Source organism: Pantherophis guttatus, chromosome 3 (genome assembly GCF_059756535.1).
Source record: "Pantherophis guttatus breed Tessera chromosome 3, ASM5975653v1, whole genome shotgun sequence".
NCBI classification, from domain to species: Eukaryota; Metazoa; Chordata; class Lepidosauria; order Squamata; family Colubridae; genus Pantherophis; species Pantherophis guttatus.
The window spans coordinates 104,146,349-104,168,732 of record NC_142065.1 but is presented as its reverse complement, the minus strand read 5'-3'; the positions used below and the strand labels follow the sequence as shown (position 1 = coordinate 104,168,732).

Below are 22,384 nucleotides of genomic sequence, written 5' to 3'. Positions count from 1 at the left end.
TACAGATTCTTGCCCTTAATTTAGTTAATGTAGGTAGTCCTTGACTTACAACCACAGCTGGTACCAGAATTTCCATTGTTAAGTGAGTCACATCTGATTTTATGACCTGTTTTGCCACAACACAGACATTTTTTTTAAGTTGGAGACAAACTGTAGGTTGCAGATGATCCTGCTAGTTGGTTCTTAAAAGAAGAGCCTTGCCAAAAGTAAAGCTTATTTCTAACTACATTGAGAATCAGGATTATTTCCAGGAAGAGCCTCAGCATATCCAGACCTCAGTTATGGAGCCACGCCACATAAAAGGACACACATAAACTCACACAATTTTGACAGCAGGAAAGAGGAATGGTTTCACCACTGAGAAGTATGTTTATGTAGAATAGGAAGAAGAAATGTGGATAAGCATAGTCGAGAGAAGTCTCCAATGCTGGTTCTCATTAGCATCCAGGGATCTGGAGCAGCAGGTTAAAAGAGGTGCCTCCCTAGAGTTTATTCAACTCTTGAGTGCAGGTTGAAGTTCGGTATGGTTAGCTAGATGAACATTTGAGCAACTGGGCTAAGGATAGGAGTATAGGATTCCTCAGAAAGAAATCTATCATCACCGTATACAAACTGTACCTTCCCTGCACTTTAATCAGGGAATCAACTCAGGTTGTTAGTTGGTGAATTTCAAGAAAATAAAGAAAAAAACAGTGAGGATTATGAAAATTATCTATGAAGAGAAAGTTACCAAAATACTGTAGAGCCACACAGAGAAAAAGTGATTTAGTGAATTGCTGTCATATCTCAATGGGTTTTTTTAAAATGCCAAATGTACTGTGATGGTAAAATTGGCTTATCCAACTCAAGGTCCTTGTCAAGTGGTTTTGGTCAACTACTTACCGCTGCCATAAGCAGTGCCTCTCTCTTGACATTACACCTCCTCCACAGGTGCGGGAACATGTAGACCAGGAGCTCCATTCTCCCCACCATTTGGTGACCTCTTCATTCCAGGTACCAGCTTCTTCTGCTGCCTCACTACTGTCCTGACACAAACAGGAAAAGGTTACCTTAAGAACTCCAGAATTATTCCCAGTATCTCCATTTTTCTAACCTCACAAGCTATTCCTAGATTCATATTTTGCTATATGACAATGTTTTGGTTCTTCTGATGTAGACTATTGGATATATGTATATTATCTGCAGACTGAAATAAAGTATGAAACATATAACTTGTACTTTCCTGTATATATATTTGTTTATTATTAGATGCCACCATGTCCTGAATATGCTTCCCAGGCCCAGTACTTGCAACTGATAAGTTATTTTTTGGACTCTCTCTCCTTCCTCCATAGTATTTACTTTAAAACCTTTATCTCAAACTCATGGTTTTTTTTTTTTTATTTTGGCTTTTTTCATTTTTAAACATCTTAACTCGCATCTCTTTACTACTGAGGAACAGGGCTGAGGAACCTCCAATACACTGGATTAATTCATGCCATTAGGTTGACCCATCAAGCTTATGGGGCTTTGAGTGAGATTTCCTCTACACCCCAAAAATTCCTAGTAGCATGAGCCAGTGTCCCCTTGCCATCACTTTGCTTGGTTGGGAGGATTGCCAAAGGTGGCAACAGATAGTCTTGTGAGTATAAGTGGTCCTTGGTAAACAAAAGATGTGCAGCGACTATTCAAAGCTACAATAGCACTGAATGAGTGGTACTTATTACCAGTCTTTGAAGTTTTGATCATTGCAGTGCTTTGCAGTAACATGATTGTACTTCGGGTGCTCAGCAACCAACCTGAATTTCTGACTGTCACTGTGTTGCATGGTCCCTGCTGGCTTTCCACTAAATCAATGGGGAAGCCGGCAAGAAGTGGGAAGGTCTGATTATGTGAGGTCCTCACTTAATGACCCACAGTGATTCATTTAATAACTGGGGACTAATGGAACTGCTGCCACTGAGCAATGTAGTTATATGACATCATGCTTAGTGATGGAACTTCTAGTCCCAATTACTGTCTTTTAGCTAGGACTATCTGAATTTCTCTTATATCACCTGCAGCCATAATACCATTTTCTAGCATTGCTCTGGATGGTTAGATATATATGTGAATAATACACAGAAAACAGAATTGATTGAGATACTACAGAGCTGTGATGGCGAACCTATGGCATGCATGCCAGAAGTGGCATGCCGAGCCATCTCTCCGGGCATGCAATCCGTCACCCATTGGTCTTCTGGGTTCCGGCACGCTGGCCAGCTGGTCTTCATGCATGCGGGAGCACCAGAAACCAGAACAGCAACCACCCGGTGCACATGCACGTGCCAGGCAGCTGCTCTTCCGGTTTCCGGCACATGCATGTACACCAGCCATCTGGTCTTCCAGTTGCTGGCACACATGCGCGCACAAAAACCAACTGGTACGCATGCGTGCTCCGGAAACCGGAAGATCATCTTCCTGACATGCGCATGCACACCGGGCAGCTGCTCTTCTGGTTTCCAGCACACATGCATGCGCTCCCGTTTCGGCCCTTGGTGCTGAAAAGGTTCGCCAACACTGCTATAGTGAAATAAAATAGGCTTCATTTGAGCCTCTGCAATCAGTTCTTGACAAAATTATCTATCACATAGGGCACAGATACTGTAAGCTATGAATTCCAGCACATGAAAGACTGTCTGCTGCAGATCTGTATGAGTCACTGTTCTGAATCTTCCAGAGAGTGGCAGTGAGTGTGGAAAGGAGTGGAAAATGCAGAGGAGCTGCTATATCTCCTGGAATGTTAGTATCGGTAGTTGCTACAGCAGTACAAAGAAGTGGCATAATACATCCTGATTACATTTCTATTCATGAGAGATGATGATGTCATTATCACTGCATGCTGCTTCTGTTTTTCTGGAATTTCAGGAAAATTAATGCTTATGTATCAGTGCGAGCATTTGACGGAGGCAAGGTGATGAGGAAAGGAAAACTTACCTAATGACAAGTGTGCATCTATTTTGAACACAAAGAGCTGGAACATCTTTCCAGCTAGTAGAGGTTTGGGGTTCTTGCATAAGAAAATCACTGAGATGCATTTGAAAGGAGCAGCAGTGCTCCCCATCCCAGATAGAAAAAGATGTGACTCTTTCTTATTCAAAGATTGGAGGAGGGTTTCCTGTGGGGTTTCTGAAAAACAGGGCTACAATGGGTTTAGTGATCCATGAAATCTAGGGCAGCTAAAGCAAGTGGACTAAAATGGGGAGGGGTTTCCTCCTTCATCTAATGGCAGAAGTAGCGCTTGATGGCCTGGATTCTCAATGGGTGTTCTGTAATAATGAAAGGGTGTGATGGAGAACTTTTTAAAACTGTGGGGAGACAGGAAGAGCATAGGACTCTAATTGGAACTTCAGTTTGGTCAGGTCAGAAGATATGTCTTTGCATGTCTCACAAAAGGCTAATCTAAAATGGAATAAGGAAAGTCTGGCAGTTCTTCTTAAAAATGTTCTGAGGATAAGCAATCCAAAAGCTAAGAAGAAAGAAAACAGGGGAAAGACCTATTCTTCTTAAATAAACATATAGTTGATTTTTCCACAAGCAAAATCTTTTAACATATTTAGCTAAATTATTATAACTGACTACATTTGGACATTACCAATTGTAAACATGATACATGAAAGAGAAAGCAGTTAAGATGCATGAACTGGGCTTGTGCATGACACACCCTTATTTCCATAGAATTTTGTTTCCCAATGGTGTGCAACACACTTAGAAAAGTGCATCTCAACATTCTTTAAAATGGCACAGAAGGTTACAGGAGTCAGGATAAGCCACTTCTCTGACCCATGTCCTGAAAGTTTAGATGCTGCAGAAATAGGTACAGCAAATTCATTCCTACTATACCTTGATCATCCCCACATGTGAAATGTTCTTCTTTCTATAAAAGGTACTATATCCAGGAGAAGAATAGGAATGTTCAGGTGCAAATATCCTGCTAGTCACTGGATGTTCAGATAGGACATTGAAACATATATTCAGAAGGTATTTTGGGCATCTCGTGTTCGACACCCAAATATGATTTTCTATTTTACTTCTGAAACTTTTAAAGATTTACATGAAATCACCAAAGTTCTGGAATGGGATGCCATCAGCAAGATGATGACAGCCAGTTCAATCTCTCCCTATCTTTTAATTTAATGCCTTGCAGTGAGATGGGCAGCTAACAAATTTAATAAATAAAATAAAATAAAATAAATTTCAAGGAAACAATCAACATGATTGATAAATGCTTAATTTTGATAATAACCTGAATGAGGAAAAATAAGCTGAAATAATATCCAGACAAGACAGAAGTGCTATTAATAAAAAGAAAACTGGACTTGGTTAAGGTAAAGTTTATTTTCCTTGGGAATCAGAATACTCTTTGACCACCACTGTCATTGGATTGGCAAAGTGGCTGTGGTGAAGAACAAATATGCACAACTGCAGCTAGCGGGCCACCGGAGTACTTTTCCTGAGCTACTTGACAGAACAGCTTGGTTACAACTCATCTTGATATGTAATGCCCTTTATGTGAGGCTACTTGTGAAAAATATCCAGAAGGTACAAGGTGCAGGGGCCAAATTATTGATTACTACATGGCTCTGGGATCATATGATGCCTGTACTACCGTAGAAACATTTTCACTGGCTGTCAGAGCTATTGGCACAACCTAAGGTGTCTTTTTGATCTTCAAAATCCTAAGTAGGGATACGGTTTATTTGCTGGACTGCCTGTTCAAACATGAATCTAGCCAGTTCCTGATACAAGCAGAAGAGTTCCTTTGAAAATGCCCCTCCTGTCAAAAGATGGACAATCAGGGACTTGGGCAAGGGTCTTCTGTTGAATATGTCCAAGCTATACAATGCACTTCCTAAAGAAAGGAGCTTGGCTCCTGCTGTCCCATTATTTAGGAAGGTGGTTAAAATGCATCTCTTTGGCAAGCTTTAACTTCTTAATTATTTTAATTAATTTTGATTTTGATTTTAACCGAATTAATTTTGATAAATAAGGAAATTTTGTTTCCTTATTCCTATTTTTATTGCTGCAAGGTACCTTGAGTTGAGTGTTAGTATAACACCCAAGTAAGATTTAAGATTCAATAATTAAAAAAACACACACACACACCAAATTCTGAATTTTCATGTAGGACAGGGTTTCGGTGATTCAATCCTGTACTTGATAAACCACAAATCACCTACGCCTGTCCATTTTCTGCCCCAATTCGAGTCGACCAGAGACGCTTTTAAAGCCACTAGTGACAATGCCATGAGTTGTAGTTAAGTACTAGCTGCAATGAGCAAAAATAAAGAGTTTCGGAAGCAAAAAAATAAAATAAAACCCCAGCCTGAATTATATAAAGCAGACGCCGCGGGAAGTTTCAAGAGGGCAGGGCAGGCTAAACCAGCGTCGTAGTTTCACGCGTTTGTCTCCTTGCTCAGCACTGATTACAAAATTTTAAAAGGAACGGGGCGGGAAAACGCCCTAGAAAAGAGGTCAATTTGGAGCCAAGATTCGCGCCTGGGACAGCCATGAGAACAGATTATTCGGGGGCATTACTTTTCCGAAATGGGGTACCGGTGGCTACGGCCGGATGCATCTGCTTGCAAGCGAGCAAGCCCAGCTAGGGGTAGTCGCGGCGGGAGCACATCGCAAAACTGCCTTTCAAGAATCCTTGGGGAAGGGCGCACAAAATGCCCCCAAAATGCAGCGGCGGCTGAAAGTCGGCCACCGCCACGGCTTGCCCCATATTCGTCGCCTCTGGCCCCTTACCTTAGCGCGGAGTGCACAGGCGAACAGCAGAAATATGGACTGCAGTATTGGGAGCCGGCGGGCGGAGAAGGCGGGAGGCGCGGCCATCGTGCTCGCTAGCGCTCCATGAGCGGCCAAAAGGCGGCAGCGAAGTCCCGGCGGCAGCAGGAGCAGCTGCCTGAACCCAAACCGGCATGGCCGAGTAAGTAAATAATGACTTTCCAATCTGATGGGTGTCTGCGGGAGCGCGGGGCAACCCTGTGGCTTCTGGGCAGCGGTGATTGACAAGGCGACCCGAGAGCCACCCAAAGACGCCGCCAGTGGGACGGAAGGAAGGAAGGAAGGAAGGAAGGAAGGAAGGAAAGAGTGGGGGGTCTTCCTGTCTGGCCCCTTCCTCCCTCTTCAAAGAGAGACAAAGGATCCCGGCGCAGCGGGAGTTTTCCTACCGCAGCCTTTGCCCGCCGCTGGCCGAGGAAAGGAAGGCGGGAGAGGCCCACATCCTCTCCTGCTTGACTGTCAAAGAGGCCCTTCAGCAAGAGCTGCCGGATTAGGCAGCGGGGCGGGAAAAGTAGGCAAGGTTCCAGGGAGGGCTGAACTCTTTGGAACCATGTTTTCTTGCACCCAAGGGTTGCAGATGGATGTTGGAACTGAGATTAAATCTTTTATTAGATGGTGGGGGTGAGGTGGGGGCAGTGTTGGATTCAACAATAAAGAGACCTTTGCCAAACCTTTAAGGGGTGGGTGGGCATATATGGATCTGTTGTAAGCGTTAACCAAATGGCTGTCATGGGAAAAGTGAACTGGTCAACTTAAGCCAAAGGTCCAAATTTAACCCTGAAGTTGTTGATATAGCTTGAGCTGTGTAAGGGACTAGGAAGTTATTGTCAAACAGGATAGGCATCAGTTTCCAAGTTTTTCCTTTTTGCTGACCATTAATCGTTGATTATTGTTGAGTGTACTACATAAACAATGTTTTTGCATCATAGGGCCCCTCCCCCAATGGCACCCGTGGGATCCTGCTACTTAACCTCTGAAGTACAGTTGTTTGCTTCAGTGAAGATGAAAGCCTTTTTGGCCTGCTCCTTTCAGGAATTTAAAGGGAATTCACTGGAGCCAGTGGAAATCCTATTTTCATCATAAAGTGTGGATTTCTGTGGCTTAAAAGAATGGAACCATCATGCATAAGGAAAATGATCATTTAAAAGAATAATAATTTTCATGTATTATTATTTTGTATAAGAAAATGGAGTTGGTATTGTTTCTAAAAAGTGGATGCTTGATATGTCAAACAATTATAAGCTGTTTCAAAACTTGTTAAAAACACTTTGAACAAAGGTGGAGAGGGCTTTTAGGAGAATTGAGTAGATGTGTCAAAAAGGGGAGGGGGAAATGAACTTTTGTAAGGGGATAAAAGCTGATGAATGCTTTGTTCCATGTCCACTATCTGTGCACCCGTGTTTGCAAATACGTGAATGAACTTCTTTGCTGCTTTCAAGTTGTTGTCTCGGGTAGTTCTATATGTGTCCACTGTTTGTAACAACTAATTGATATAATAGGGCTTGGCTGAAAATCAGGATGTACACAGGCATGTATCTCTCAGCGATTGATACCCCTGCACAGGTAGTCCTCGACACAATTGAGCCCAAAATTTATGTTGCGGAGACATTTGTTAAGTAAATTTTGCCCCATTTTACGACCTTTCTTGCCACAGTTGTTAAATGAATTACTGCAATTGTTAAGTTAGTAACACGGTTGTTAAGTGAATCTGGCTTCCCCATTGATTTTGCTTGTCAGGAGGTCATAAAAGGGGATCACATGAGCCCCAGGACATTACAACGGTCATAAATATGAGTCAATTGCCAAACGTGTGAATTTTGATCACATAATCATGGGAATGCCGCTACAGTCTTAGTGTGAAAAATAGTCATATTTCATTTTTTTCATAAATTCACATGCTTAAAAACAAAGGAAGCCTGTTTTCCCTTTGTTATATCTGTTTTATAAATGTATTTATTTGTTTGTTAAATGTATAAATTACAAAATAAATACCCATCAGATGTTTGGAAAGTTTAAATGATCTGTTATAAATGGCTTAAGGACCTGTAGTCTATAATGTAATGTCAAGAAATTTCTAAATAATAATATTTCAGTTTTGAAAAATCAGTATAATTGTTTTTGCAGAAATCAGAAAATATGTGAATCTCATCTTTGTATATCTAGAATTTTTACAAAGATACATAAAAAGACAAATAAGCAGAGACTGGTTATTCACAAGACAATCCTGCATTGGTGAGGATTGATAAACCTTCATTCTTGAAAAAATATTTAAATTTCCAAATTCCAGCACAATGAGAATCATCCAGAAATGTGTGTTACCAACTGAGATTTACTCTTCTAGTATAAGGATAGTTTGCTCAATGGAGTTTAGCAGGTTGATATATAGAATATATCACATTGTAAGACAGACAAGTGAATGGTACAATGGTTAATAAATCTTGTAATAATACTGCCAAAATAGCTCTGGGAATAAGAATTAGCATTTTGGCCTATCAGTCCTGGGTCCAAATCTTTTGCATTATTGTTTCATGGAGAGTAGATATTATGGATCAAGGCACTATCTATATAAACAAATATAGGATGATAACTCCTTATCTGTGATTAACTATAGGAAAATTGTAACTTGAAACAATCAGAAACTTCTTTCATGCAGAAGATTTTTTTCCCCTTGATTTCAATCCCTGGCCTATTGTTTTTTAGTTTATTAGGTTGATATTTGAAAAATGCTCTGATCTTATGAATCAGAGAGATATTGTTGTATTATAAGGTTTAGTTATAAACAGTGGTCTGTTGTTTATCCAATAATTCTCAGGAGAAACCTCAGGACCAAATGAGAAAGCTGCTTTTAGCTGATTGGCCATAACTTATAGTTCCCTGCATCCCACAAAAATAATTGTCTATAATTATTGCCATTAACTCAGGTGAGAAACCTAGAATTCATCATTTCTGTCTCCATGTGGTTTTTGCAGCCTTGTATACGTTATCTTACAATTTTTCCTTGGGTTTTGGTCCTTTATAATTACCAGGTATTACACAACATTTGGATTTCTTTTTCTGCAATCCCTTACATATTTTATATGTTCAAGTGAATTTAAAAATAAAATTCATGATTTAATATACGTTAAACTTTGTGAAATTATTCCAGTTAAATTGAGTTTTATATTCATTATTTATAAAATATGAGAAGAAAAATACAAAAAAATGGCTACTTTTTTTGCCATTTTGAGCTGTCCAAAATATTTGAATGTACTCATGTATAGGACAGCATATAAATTAGGGGTGTACAACTTCCATAAAGAACTTCTGAAAGCCTTGATCAAGTTAAAAGTCAGCCCTAAATTGTTCATTGAAAAAAAAAGTAAAATTAAAGATATATTACTTTATTTGAACAGCAAAATATATTTTACTCTTGATGAAATTCCACGAATGAAGACACAGCTCTGGTTAGAAAGGTAATCTTAAAGCTAGGGTTTGTGTAACAACACTACCATCAAAAACCCACTTTAGATGTCAAAGCAGAAACCAAAGAGCACAAAAAAGAAATAGTGCTATTCTCTGTAGACCTACCCAGAACCTTGAAATATAAATACTGAAAGATGAAAACCAGGGAATGAGACAACTTTTTCAGGGAAGAAAAAGGAAGAGGAAGAGAAGTACCAAGAAAAATAAACTGCTGTATTTGAGATTTTGTCTCAAATTTTGAACCTCAGCTGAACGTCTTGATTATAGCAATTGAACAGGTAATTCTTGGCTGTGAAGAAACTTCACCCTGTTTTAGGTTTGGATTTGACTGAAGGTCCAGAGACCTCTTGTTCTCTGATTTTATCTCCCCTACCATGGCTCCACAGTTGATGTGTACTGGTTGCAAAGTGCCTGAATCATGATCAGATGACCACAGGGATGGAGTGACGGATGCAACTTTGAGGACAGGTCATAATTTTTTTCAGCTGTCGTAACTTCTAACCATAACTGAATAAGTAGTCGGTTAGCAAGGACTATCTGTGGTGGTGCAGTGGTTAGAATGTAGTGTTGCAGGCTAATTCTGCTGACTGCCAGGAGAAGTTTGATTCTCACCGGCTCGAGGTTGACTCAGCCTTCCATTCTTCCGAGGTTGATAAAATGAGGACCCAGATAGTTGGGGGCAATAGGCTGACTCTATAAACAGCTTAGAGAGGGCTGTAAAGCACTGTGAAGAGATATATAAGTCTAAGTGCTATTGCTATCTGTATTCCTGCCTACTATGTTTTCCCTGTAGCAACAACCTTGTGAGATGGGTTGGCTGAGAGAGAGCAATGCCTAAAGGAGGTCTAGAACTCAGAATCTCCTAGTTTCTAGTATAGCACTTTAATGATGGTCACAAATGACGATCATGTGATACCAGGTTTTCTCTCTCTCTCTCTCTCTCTCTCTCTCTCTCTCTCTCTCTCCCTCTGTATACATTGAAGAATGCTGTTGGAAAAGAGAGGAACTTACTTAGTTCCTCTCTGCTACATTAGACTTGAACCACATCCCACTTTAGTTCTATTGAAACCAATGAGACAAGGTAGTGATGACCATCTTCAGCGTGTTGAATTCAATGGGTCAAACACATGACTAACATAAGTTAAAACCAATTTTATAGTTGTATAGTGGTTTATTATTGTGCACTTCGTAAAAACATAAAAATTGTCTTGAATTGAGCTTTACTCCTGGTAACTACACAGATCTATTCATGCAGGGGGTTTTGGCACTACTTTGAAGTGGTATGCCACTGTTTTATTACAGGTTTCTGTGGTCCTATTAATTTGAAAACAGAAATTTTAGTCTCAGTGCAGACTGGCATCAATAGGTGTTTGCATGAGTTGCCCTACTTTCATATTGCTCATCAATTTAGTCAACTTGAATCTGAAGAGCTCTACCTAGCACCAATCTGTGCTAAAAATAACTGGATCTTCAAATGAAAATAGATTCAGTTTGCTTGTCCAGGAGAAACATTTACTAAAAGAGGATGGAGATTCTCATATAGATTATAACTGTCACAAAGTATAGAAATATATGTAGCATGGTTTGCAAGGGAAGATTCCAATTTCTTGTATTTCATTTGTAATAACATTAAATAAAATGAAAATAATTTCTATGTACTGCAGCTACCATAAATTAAACTTCAGGCTGTCAATTCTTTAAAGACATCTGTATATTTGTTAATCCAGCATCACTTCAGTAAAGCAACTACATCATTTTAAAAAAATCTCTGAACTTTGTAGTCACTAACTAGATACTGATAGTCCCAATTTATTACTACAATGGAGTTGAATTATACTTATGTAATTTCTAAGGTAGCTTTTCCAACTATACCCCTTTCATTTTTTTTTACAATAGCAGTTCTAAGAACTCTCAGCCACCTTCAATGCCAAGATATCCAGATAAATCCAAGAGTCCTAATCAGTAGCTGAAAAAATACTAAATTAGATGAAATGAGATATACTGACTGATCATGAGGCATCATATTCTGTTCCCAATAGGATATTTATATCGTACCTTTGGAAGGAATTGCAGTTTGCATCATAAATTAAAAATCACCAAAATTGAGAAGAGATGCAATATATAACAGCTTCTTTATATAGAGAGTAGTGTATCACATTATAGTAAAACCTATTTTTAGAATTACCATTTAGAAAATATGCCTTAGATGCACAAATACAGTGCATTTTACTTAACTGACATCTCAATCTATGGAGTCTGTATTAAAAAAAACTTTATAAATTCAATATATTAACTGCATGAATTCAGAAAATTACGTAGTTTATTTTGCAATTAGCTTTAATATCAGCATCTAATTTTCAGTAAGTTGACTGAATTAATATGAGATCTTGTGCAAATACGCTGAATTTTGTAGTGTTTGCTTAGGAGTTCACATAATCACTAGTTAATTACTAGAGTTCTCACATGCCAATTAAGAGTTCTAGATTAAGCTATCCATTCTATTTATAAAAAACCGAAGAAAGATTTTAAGAGTAGTCTTTCCATTTCCTCAAATGGCAAATTTGTTCTGAATATATAAATGTGCAAACTATACTAGTTACCCATCTTTTAAAATATTGCATTAAATTACATTGCAAATGCCAACTCAACAATAAAATCAATTCAGTAATTTCTTTTCTGGTTTGTTATGAAAGCCATAATCAAAACCATCATCACAATGCATGATTTATTTAAAATTAGTTTGTTTTCTCTTAATACCTCTAGTCCTTTCAGCAATCAAAAAAAAATCTGATTTGTGCAAATCTTTCAGAAAACTGCAGAAGGAAAGTGGGCTCCTCTTTTTCCTTTAATTTTTAAAAGTGAAGTCTTCTTTATTTGCCACTTGTTGAAAGCAACCATTATCTTCTATAAATGGCACAGGACAAACAGGCACGACTAAGTGGGATATACGGCTCCAGAGCCCACTTAGCTTATCAGTATCCATAAGGTCATAAGAACTGGGTGAATCAGAGTTTGTGAATTTGGCCCAGAGGAAGTCCCGCACATTTTCCTCCACAATCTGTAGACCAATGGTAGGATCCAACTTCTCATTCTCCAGCAAAACTGTCAAAATCAGTGCCACATCTTTGAAAGCAGCACTCTCATGGTCACAGTATTTGTAAAAGATTAAGGTGGAACTTGCAGGCAGGGATTCAAACTGATGTACTACTGCTGCCTTTCCTCCTCCATGGAAACCAACGCTCAGCTCCTCATCAACTGCTAGCTTTGCAAGATCATTGCTTAGAGTGGATTTAGAAATTCCATCTACATGAACTGTGCTGCCTCCCAGGGATGATGAATAGGCACTGGCAATCTGGGTGCTCAAACACTTCAGAGTTGATTTAGCTTCCTGGGCAGCAGTAAAGATTAAGATAGCTGGTTCAGTGTGATAGGATGTATTAAGGTGTTTCTGCAATATTTTCCGTACTCGTCCCCAAAGATGAGGACTCTGACCTGGGAAGATGTCTTTCAGTGGATTGAACTTTGATAGGAAGACCTCCACCACTGGATTTTTCTGCATACTTGGAGGGTGTAAAGTGTAGTAATAACGGCAATTTATGAAAATTGCAATCAATGCCACCATTATTGCCAGAAAAACTCCATAGTGGAGAAAGCCTAATAATTAAGGGCAGGGAATGGAGAGTGAAGAAAGAGAAAATCATTCAGAAAACAACATCACACAAGGAAAAAAGTCACATGCCAAAGACTTAAATAATTTATTATTAATGGAAATATCTCATATCTCAAAGACAAAGGGTCAATCTTGAGACAGTAGTAGTAACTAATTCCCATCCCCAGGCATGCTGCAGTCTCACTATCTTCTAAAGGCAAGGAGCAGTTAAGCCTAACATGTTGGGCAGTTAAGCCCAACATGAAAAAACAGCAGAGTAAATGAAGTATTGCTTTGTTTTACAAAATTACACATGCACAGACAAAATGCATGATTAAAATATCATGTTTAAGTGATGATTTAATGATCCCTTGTTACAGCAAGATATTGCTTTTTTCATTTTACTGGATTTAGCTATAACATCCTTTTTTTACCCAGTAAAATAAGTCTACAAATAAAATAATAAAATAAAATAAAATAAAGAGTGAGGATTACTACAAATATTATCGGGACTTGAATTTCATTATTGTATGGCTTATTTGATCAGCTTTGTAAAAAAATCAAGAATATTCTTACCATTATCTTGATGAGACTGAAAATTATTTATTACTAGCTTTTTCACTGAGTTCTGTTGATTTACTTCTGGTGAAAAGCATTCAATTGTCTTCCGAGAATAGACTTCAGGCACTAGTTTGGATGTCGTATGTTGTACATCTTTTAAGAAAAAAAAGCATAGCAGTATTATGAGAAACAACCTGTCCAGTTATAAATCTAGTTATACAATTTTACTAATCAGTACAGCAAGCTTTTTCAACCATTGGTCCCAGATCTCCTCACTAGCATGTCATTGGATATGAGTTATGAATATTACAGTCTAATAACTGAGGAGTCAAAGTCCAGAAACCTGCCCTAATCCAGAGTTCCGCAACCTTTCGGACGGGGGGAGGAGGAGGGGGGATGGTTCTGTGCGAGTGGTCAGCAAGCTGATACATGCAACTCCATTTGCGCGAGCAGTGGGCACGCACACATGCCACTCGCACAAATGGGCTTACGCACGCTTGCCAGCTGCTTCTGTGGCCTGGTTTTGAACAGCTCATTGCCCAGTAGTGTGCCATGGCGCAGAGGTTGGGAATCCCTGTCCTAATCTGTAAGTAATCAGTGAAAGTTCAGCAATAGTTCAACCTTCTCATGTCTTGTGGCCATTCTATGTTCCTAGTTGAAACATCATACCAAACCATTCTATAATTTCTTTGGATTTGCTCCTAATTTGTTGTGTGAATCCAGTCACAGCTTAGCAAATTTTCTCAGTGTCCCAGTCTTACTATTTTCTATAGATATGCAGCAGTTAAGAAGCCCAACATACACAATTCCATTGAAACAGCAGATGTAAATGAAATCTTATGTTTTACAATATTTCAATTTAGACATTTCCTGGAGTACAGTCTCCATTAAAATACCATTTTAAAATCAAGATTTCATGGTCCCTAATTATAGCAAGATATTTTTTTTTCATTTTACTTGATTTAGGTGGAACACCCTTAGTTTTACACAATAAATAAAGAGTTATGATTACTACAAATGATATTATCAAGACTTGAATTTCATAAATTACTGCATGGCTTATTTGATCAGCTTTGTTTTGATTTTATAGTAAGTGTACAAAACTAAATAGGACACTCAAGTCTATAGGGCAGTGATATCTCTTTCCTTAAAACATCTACTACCATAAAAAGAGGGATTTTTAGCAACCTTTACTCTTTATAGTTTATAAATCTTACCAAAGTTCTCATCTGAAGAAACACTGCAACAAAAGTTTACTTATTAGCGCTAACTGCAACTAGAAAAAGTGTAATTCGAATTATGTTTATGAAACTTGGACCAATGTCAAATATTTTATTCCACTTGTCTAATTTGACATGGGAGTTTGTCAACCCCATTTGTCTTATATGTTCGCAGTTAAAATATATTTGATACATTTAATATAGAATATATTGTTGTATTTTCTCATTAATTGTTTTACCTGCAACCGGGTATGTCTTCTCTATGTGTTCATTTTGAACTGTTTCGCTTTCCTTGTCCAAATCATCTTCTTTTGTTTCTTCAGTATGTTTCGGAGAGTGCTGACTTTGCTGGCCCTGTGAATTGATTTTATCTTTTGGAACAGTCTCTGTTAAAGGTTTTTCCTCTTTCTGAGAATCTAGGAGGTCAGTATGGGTGGAACACTCTGTCTTTTCATGTAGAGAATTCAACAAATTTGTATCTACACAACTATCAGGTAAACCAGCAGAATCAGATTGAAGCCTTACAATGCACTCTGTAGCATCCCCATCCTCTGTAGTGTCACTATCCTCTGTTCCAAATGGGAGTTCATCAGAATTTGACAGTTTTTCTCCCAAAGAATCCTCTTTTGTTTCTTCAGCCTCATCCTGTTGAAGACTGGCTGAGATATTTTCTACATTTGAGGGCTGAAGAGTCATCTGCCTTTCTGACATAGACTTTTCTTTTTCTTCTTCAGGGAAGTCTGTATGGGGTAACATAGAAAATATGGTTTCAGTAACTTTTAAGTTGTTATGTGATCAAAACTATTTGCTTTCTAGCATAAAGGAAGCAAAGTACTGTATTTCCAGTGAATTATTATAAATGCTTATTTTTCACCAGTTTCTAGTTTTCTTTAAGTCAGGGGTGGGCAACTGTGGCCTTTTACAAGCTGTGGACTTCAACTCCCAGAATTCCTGATACAGCCAAGCTGGCTCAGGAATTCTGGGAATTGAATTCCACAGGTTGTAAAAGGGCCACAGTTGCCCACCCCTGCTTTAAGTGTTTTAATAATTTTTATTTTCACAATGGCCTTGTTATTCTTCAGAGGCCACAGTCGAAGCTTTTGTCTGAAACACAGCTTACAAATATTTTATCAGTCAAAAAAAAAATCACTGTTTTTGCCAACCAATGCTCTCTCTATATTTATATCCTACCTTTCTGTCAAGATTTCAAAGCTGTAAAACTCTTTTAAACTTCTGAGTAAAAACCAATTGTCTTAGGATTTTAAAGATAGAGTTGATTTCACTTATGTCTGTCCAGTAACTTCAAACTAGACATTCTACTGACTCCAGCTGAATAAATGATCTAAGCACGATTCCTCCAGCTTGCAGCTATCAATTTGCCTCACATTTAGACAGGAAAAAAACCACTTCATAGTGGAAAGGTCTAGATTATAAAACAGATACCTACCACCCACTCTTTGTTAAAGTATCTTTACATGATGCCTAAATATTTTGTATTGCAAGTGACTCAGATCATGTCTCACCTCATTAAAAAAAGGTAGCTCTGGATGGATGAATTAGATCAGCTGTGTCCAACTCATATCCGGTATGTGCCCCTGGATAGCTAGTAATGCTCCTCACAAAACAACAAAAAACAACAAAAAAGATTTGTTAGCTATTTCGGTGTATAAGATGCAGCTTTTTCCCTATAAGACGCACCCCCTAAAAGGGGGTGTATAAGACGCAACCCGTAAAAGGGGGTGAAAATTTAGGTGCGTCTTACAAACGGAATGTATCCCCGCCCACCCACTGGCCCCCATCCTTTGGCCTCTGCCTCCCAACAATTACCTTCTTGCAAGCAAACAGCAAGCAAAAACAGCTCCTTTCAGCTTCAGCACAGCCTAATTAGCACAAGTTGATTGGAGGGCCTCTCGACTCTCAGCTGATTTGCTCTCAGCTGTTTTGCAAAGGGCTCTACTGCTTGCTTGCAAGGAAGAAAATTGCTGGAGCAGATTTTTTTCCCTTTTGCTAATCAAACTATGCTGAAAACGAAAATGAAAGTAAAGCAGGCTGTTTGCTGTAACTAGGCAACATTGCTCAGAGGCAGAGGGAGATTTCTTTTTCTTCTTTTCCTCACCAAAAAAGGTAGGCGCCTCTTATACTCCGGTGCCTCTTATACTCCGAAAAATATGGTATATATATTAACTATATTATATAGTTTATGGGCAGCCCAAGTCAATTCCTCTTCAGTCATTGCAGCCCAGGTAAACCAAAGGTTGGAAAACAATGAACTAGATTATGACCATAATATAGAGAATAACAAAGTTAATGGGAGATCCTGACCAGGCAGTTCCTCCTCAATTCTTTGCCCCAGGATGCAGGAAGCCTTCATTATGTCCCTAAATTATTCCCCGATTAGGCAGAAGCCACACTTATTTGAAGTTGGGGTGTGGTTTGTTTCTAGACACGGCTGCTTCCATGCATCACGGAAGACAGGAGAATTAAAATAGCGAAAGAAAGAGCAACATAGTTGGAGACAGTATTTTAGATTTGTCCAATTAATTAATCCAAAAGTTATGAATAACATTCATAACTGTCCAAGCCGGTGAGAAGTACTTGAATGGAAAAGAGAATGGTCTTCTCTTAGTTTTGGGAAATTAACCTGAAACAGGAAAAAAAATATCTAAAGAGTCTTTCACGTGTTATCGCCCAGGAAGCCTCCAGGAAATCGCCTCCAATTCTCACCTTGGACTCGCCCTGGCCACGTTAGCGTATCACCCTTCGGCGGGCGCTAAGTCCAAAACGCCTCTCTTACTGTCCCCTTCCTCCAATCCGGGAACTCCCATTTCTATCAAGAGACTGAATGGATCCCCTTCGCTGATCTGCAGAGGGTTCCAGAGATGCTACTTTTTCAGCTTTTAACTACCTCGAGCTTAGTGCTTACTAGTAGCCTAAGACTGGAACAGAAAGGCATCACGGCAAAGGCTATCCTTATGCAGGAGAACTGCAACGGATCTCTGCCTGAACAGAGTTGTGGGAATTTGGAACCGCGTCCTTCTCCTCCTCCTCCCCTCTCACCCCCCCTCCAAAAAACCCCCGAAAGTGACAAAACCGAGACTTACCTTTCCTCATGAAGTTAGTCATGCACGTTGCTCCGTCCTTCGTCGTGTGAAAGGAGACAAGGATTATATTCAGATCCTATCTTCCTAAAACTAAACTGAAACTCCTTAGACAACTTCCTTGAAGCCGAACATACAACTATCCCACAATCCTTAATTCTTACTAATGTCCGACTGATTTGTTCCGCAGTACAAGGCCTTGCAGAGGGATGCTGGGAGGTGTAGTTTTCCCCCCCTATTCTTCCATGACTATGAGAGAAAGCAATCCACGGGAGCCGCCTTTTCAATAGCTGATTCGATGACGTTTCTTTGTAAGGTTGTCGCCTCGGCCAATGTCCATTCCACTTTGGAATGTTCTGTTTTATGGAGGATTTTTCCCTCACTCAGCAGCGCCTCTGTTATGCCTTATCTCTTAAGCAAGGAGGGGATAGCTATAGAGTGCTGATAGCTTTCTTTGGAAGGACAAAATATTGACTTAAAAATGATAAGAAGTAAATTAGGGTGTCTGTTTTTTTAATAGTTATGTACATATGGATGAAAACAATCTAAATGTTGCTGGTTTTGGATGAATTAGAACTGTAGGGTTTTGAAAGCAAATACATTGCTGATTCTTTGTCCCAAGTTGATTCCTGTTCATAAAGGAGGTGTGTTTGCAAGAGACAATGAAATAAACTTTGGATATAGAATTCTGAATTATGGGTCTTTGCACTCAGCTATGATGGATCATAGCTCACATGAGTGTGTCAAAATAAGAATATGCAAATATGTAAAGACAGCTGGGTCTCACAAAGACCAATACTCTTGTCTGACTTCCTTTGGAAGTCAAATACCAAATAAAATGGAGGATTGGGGATGAATGGCAGAGATAGTAGCAGATGAGAATTACTGAAAGGAGAAATTATCATGCTTGTCTTAATTTCAATCTTTCTGCAGAGTTTTGGTAAATAGGGATAGATGAAAGGCCATCATTTTCCAAGCTTTGTTTCTTTCTCAACCATTTCTTCAAAACTGCAAGAAATTGTCCCAATAGAAGAGGATTGCACTATGGAGTTTTCATTCCTTTCTAAATTTGTTTACAAGAACTGTTTCAGGATGTATGATATGCAGTTGTTGGCCTGAACTGAACTCTGTTCTTACTGGCGTAAATAGCCAATAAGTGATGCTGGAACAAGGAAGGAAACTTTCAGCTATTACTTTCATTCTTGGGACAGAGATCCAAATTAAGTGCTGTAAGTAAAAGACAGCTCAGATCATTATACAAAACATTTCTTTGTTGTTTATAAACATCAATCTGTTTGATGTTTTTTCCTCCCCAAAAAGGTTGATGACTACCTTTATCCCTTTTGGTACAAATTTACATTTATTGTATTTAATACAAGATAGCAGAACCTTCCGAATCCTATCATTGTCAGGAGTTTCCTGCTGCATGTTTCTGGTTTGTCAGTTTTGCAAGGAAGCCAGCAAAGAGGGGGAGCTTAGATAATCCAATAGATAATTTAATCAATTCTAACTTTTGTTGGTTTGTTTTACATAATTTGATCAATTCATGGCTTGGTGTTGAAAACATTATTTGAGGCCTTTTCTTATGAATGGGATTCTTTCCTATAGAAGTTATTGCCTTTGTGGTTGCTCCCTTAAAAAGAGGGGACATTCTCTATTTAAAGGATTCCATTATTTTATATTCATCATGATTTTATATTCTTAAACTATCATCAAGTTATCACCTTTGAGGTATAGAAAAAGATAACCATCTTGTGCACTTAAGCAACATACGAAAGATCTGGAAATCCAACAAGTTTGGACTGTTCTTCCCAAGAATCTTTATTTGAGCAGTCAAACTCCTCCTTTTAAAGCAGTAGGATATTTATATCGAATAACCATCCCAAAAATCCAATGGGCATTAACCTTACCACGCTACAACAGGACTTCCCATAGCACTTTTGGAGGGCTATTACAAAAAAAAAAAACCTATGAGCTGAGACAAGGGGACAAGGGGCCATTGAAACAATAGCTCACATTCTGCTATAGTACTGTATCTTCTATAAGGATTCATGGACTCAATTTATAACACCTTACCTAATAAAATATCTGGGGAATACTGATCTCTTTTATGTGCAACTGCTGTTATCATATCAATATGAAGTAGTTTTTCTGAATGTGACTAGTTTTTATTATGCTGAATTCAGACTCTAACTGCCCACTGATAACCCACCACCAATCGCAATATATTAATCTGACATTTATTTTTTTACTATTTTTAATGCTTTTATTTGTAATGTCGGTTTGTGACAGTAATAAAAATTGACTTTCAATTAGATATTTCTAGGCAGCCTTTTGAGGGGGTAATTTTTTTTGAATAATATAGGTTTTTTGGGATAAAATAAAAAAGTTTACATATAAGAATTTATTTAGGAACAATTAAGGCTATGTCCAGGCTAAATAAACTCTGACTATGGTGAATTGTATTTGAGAAACTTAAGATACAATAATGATAGCAAAGCATGAAAAGAATATATTAAGTACAGAAAAGTATTAATTCTGCACTCCTACATATATTCACTTACTAAGTCCTATTGATCTCAAAAGGTGTTGAGTAGACATTTATAGGATCTCACAATAAGAACAGTCTTGTGCATACTTATTTGAAATCACAGTTGTGCATAGAAATCTATAGAAAAATGTGCACTGGTAGAATTTTAAAAGGCAAGAAATAACTACCATAACATGCTAAATATTTAGCTTGGTCTCAGTTTTTCTAATGTTGAATCTCATAGTAATCAAAACAGATACTATTGAATAAAGCTATCATTTCAGTGTGTAAAGCAGGATCTGAGATGGATATCTTACCAAATATTATTTTAGAAAAATGGTTGCATTGTCCAGCACACATCTGTGAACTTCAAAAAATACTGAGACCCTAAGCATGCTAGGATTGCTGCATAATAAACCTATTGAAGTTTGTAACAGTTTAAGAAAAGTCTAGTTAAGTTGATATTAACTCCTGGAGACTACCTAGACACATTGATGCAGGTCTTTTTGGCCCCCAGATGCCCAAGTTGTTTGTCATTGTCTTTTTCTGGGGTTCTTGTTCAATTCCCTGCTTGTCTCCCTTTAATAAACGTGGTGAATATAAGCCTTGACAAAATTAGCCAGTTGCTAGTGCAGACCATAGAATCTCAGTATGTTTATATAGTAGCATGAATAGACAACAATGTGTAGTTCTTTATTCCTTGAGTTTGAATTGCAGCAGCCTTCTTTGGAAATTGCAGTTTCCAAAATATTGTTTTCCAAATATGTTTTCCTTATTAACAGATGGTATACAAAGATGCAGAATGAAAGGATTTATTTATTTATTTGGTTTGGCTGAATCAATTGGGAGGTTACTTTAAAATTTGTCTCCTCCCGGTGACCTATTTACTTTTTTAAGCAGATGCTGGGCTGAGCCAGTACTCTTTACTTGCTGATTGTGGACTAGGTACTGTGTGGGATACTTATCTGGGCTTAGTTTTCGGGGCAACCTTTTTCTCGAGACAACTCATAAAGAGGACAGGGGGGGGGGAGAATAAAATGTAGCTGGTCTTACTCTTTTTTGTTGCTGTCCTTATCTGTTTGTTGTTCTCCTCGGAAAAGAAAAAAGCAGATGACCGGACCAGGAGCGGCTGTCCGTCAAAAATACAGGACCTTGAAGAGGATCAAGTTAACTTTTACCAAGGGAAAGGATTAAATTGACCACTTTGCTCCTGCTAAGAAGATACAGGGGAAGAGGACGACAAATAAGGGGGGGAGAAAAAACGTGGAAGAGTTGAGAAGGACAACTAAGGAACAAGTGCGAAGGATTAAACCACTATAATATTGGCTTTCATTTCTCTTTTCAGCCTGCAGCGTAGAATGAAAGTTGGTTGGTGGAAATCGATTAAAAAGAAAGAAAGAAGACGGCGACGCTGAAGGTCAGTCCCCGGGGTGGGCGCGCACATCGGCGATAGAAAAACCACCCAGAAACGATAGGCGAGGTTAGAACGGACCGGAGAGACAACTATGCCCGGTGGAAAGTCAGAAGCCTCCTCTGACTCCCCCCGCCAGAGCGAGGCGGGCGGGGACGAGGAGAGGACGTTCCTGTACCACGTGACGCCCAGGCAGCCTCTGAGGAGAACCGCCTCGCAAAATGGCGGCAGCGGCAGCTTTCGAACGTGCGCCTCCATCTCTCAGGGCAGCGGCGGAAGCCATCGCGGTGGTCGTCGGCGGGAAGTGAGGTTTTCTGAGGAAGTAGTCGAGCACTCGACCGCGGGGACCACGCCGAGGCCGCACGGCTTTGCGATGTCGGGAAGACGGCTTACCAGAAAGGCTGCGAAAGATGAAAAAGAGGCGGCGGCGGCGGCTGCAGAAGAAGAGGAAGAAGAACGTAGCGTGGGGTTCCAACCGGAATGGCTGGCCGAGAAGGAAGCAAGGACCGAGCAGCAGCAGCAGCTCCCCAGAGAGGAGCTACTAACTGGATCTTCCAAAGGTAAGAAATCAGCGCTGGCTTTTCCACGCCTAGCTCGCTCATTGATGCCAGCCCGAGGCCGATCTCCTTCGAGTCAGTCTAGACAGCT

The 22,384-nt window shown here is 39.2% G+C and overlaps 3 protein-coding genes across 11 annotated transcripts in view; 1 reads left to right on the top strand and 2 right to left on the bottom strand.

Moving 5' to 3' along the window:
* LOC117661150 (ADAMTS-like protein 2) overlaps window positions 1-6,403 on the bottom strand; it is a 42,372-nt gene extending 35,969 nt beyond the window's left edge. The window contains exons 1-2 of one of the 5 annotated variants that reach the window (XM_034409695.2): window positions 6,195-6,403; window positions 883-1,020 (exon numbers count right to left, since the gene is read on the bottom strand). In XM_034409695.2, coding sequence (XP_034265586.1) covers window positions 883-1,020; window positions 6,195-6,247 — 191 coding nt within the window. In that variant the 5' untranslated portion in view covers window positions 6,248-6,403. Of the gene's footprint in view, window positions 1-882; window positions 1,026-5,769 lie in introns of all 5 variants that reach the window. The other 4 variants (XM_087890125.1, XM_034409696.3, XM_087890124.1 and 1 more) reach the window with 4 other exon arrangements.
* Window positions 5,831-22,384, top strand: part of LOC117661151 (uncharacterized) — a 32,344-nt gene continuing 15,790 nt past the window's right edge. The window contains exons 1-2 of one of the 4 annotated variants that reach the window (XM_087890130.1): window positions 5,831-5,950; window positions 21,671-22,296. In XM_087890130.1, the coding sequence (XP_087746256.1) occupies window positions 21,831-22,296 (466 nt within the window). In that variant the 5' untranslated portion in view covers window positions 5,831-5,950; window positions 21,671-21,830. Of the gene's footprint in view, window positions 5,951-18,024; window positions 19,025-21,221; window positions 21,271-21,670; window positions 22,297-22,384 lie in introns of those variants that run through there. The other 3 variants (XM_034409697.3, XM_087890129.1, XM_087890128.1) reach the window with 3 other exon arrangements.
* LOC117661293 (torsin-1A-interacting protein 2-like) lies at window positions 10,419-18,230 on the bottom strand. 2 transcript variants are annotated; one of them, XM_060690130.2, is made up of 5 exons: window positions 17,799-18,230; window positions 16,221-16,312; window positions 14,937-15,437; window positions 13,493-13,630; window positions 10,419-12,921 (listed from the first exon to the last, which is right to left on the bottom strand). In XM_060690130.2, the coding sequence occupies exons 3-5, from the start codon at window positions 15,406-15,408 to the stop codon at window positions 12,113-12,115; spliced, it is 1,419 nt and encodes a 472-aa protein (XP_060546113.1). In that variant the 5' UTR covers window positions 15,409-15,437; window positions 16,221-16,312; window positions 17,799-18,230; the 3' UTR covers window positions 10,419-12,112. The 2 variants fall into 2 exon arrangements, with proteins under 2 accessions (XP_060546113.1, XP_060546114.1); XM_060690131.2 differs by having other exon boundaries at window positions 16,221-16,309; window positions 17,799-18,047.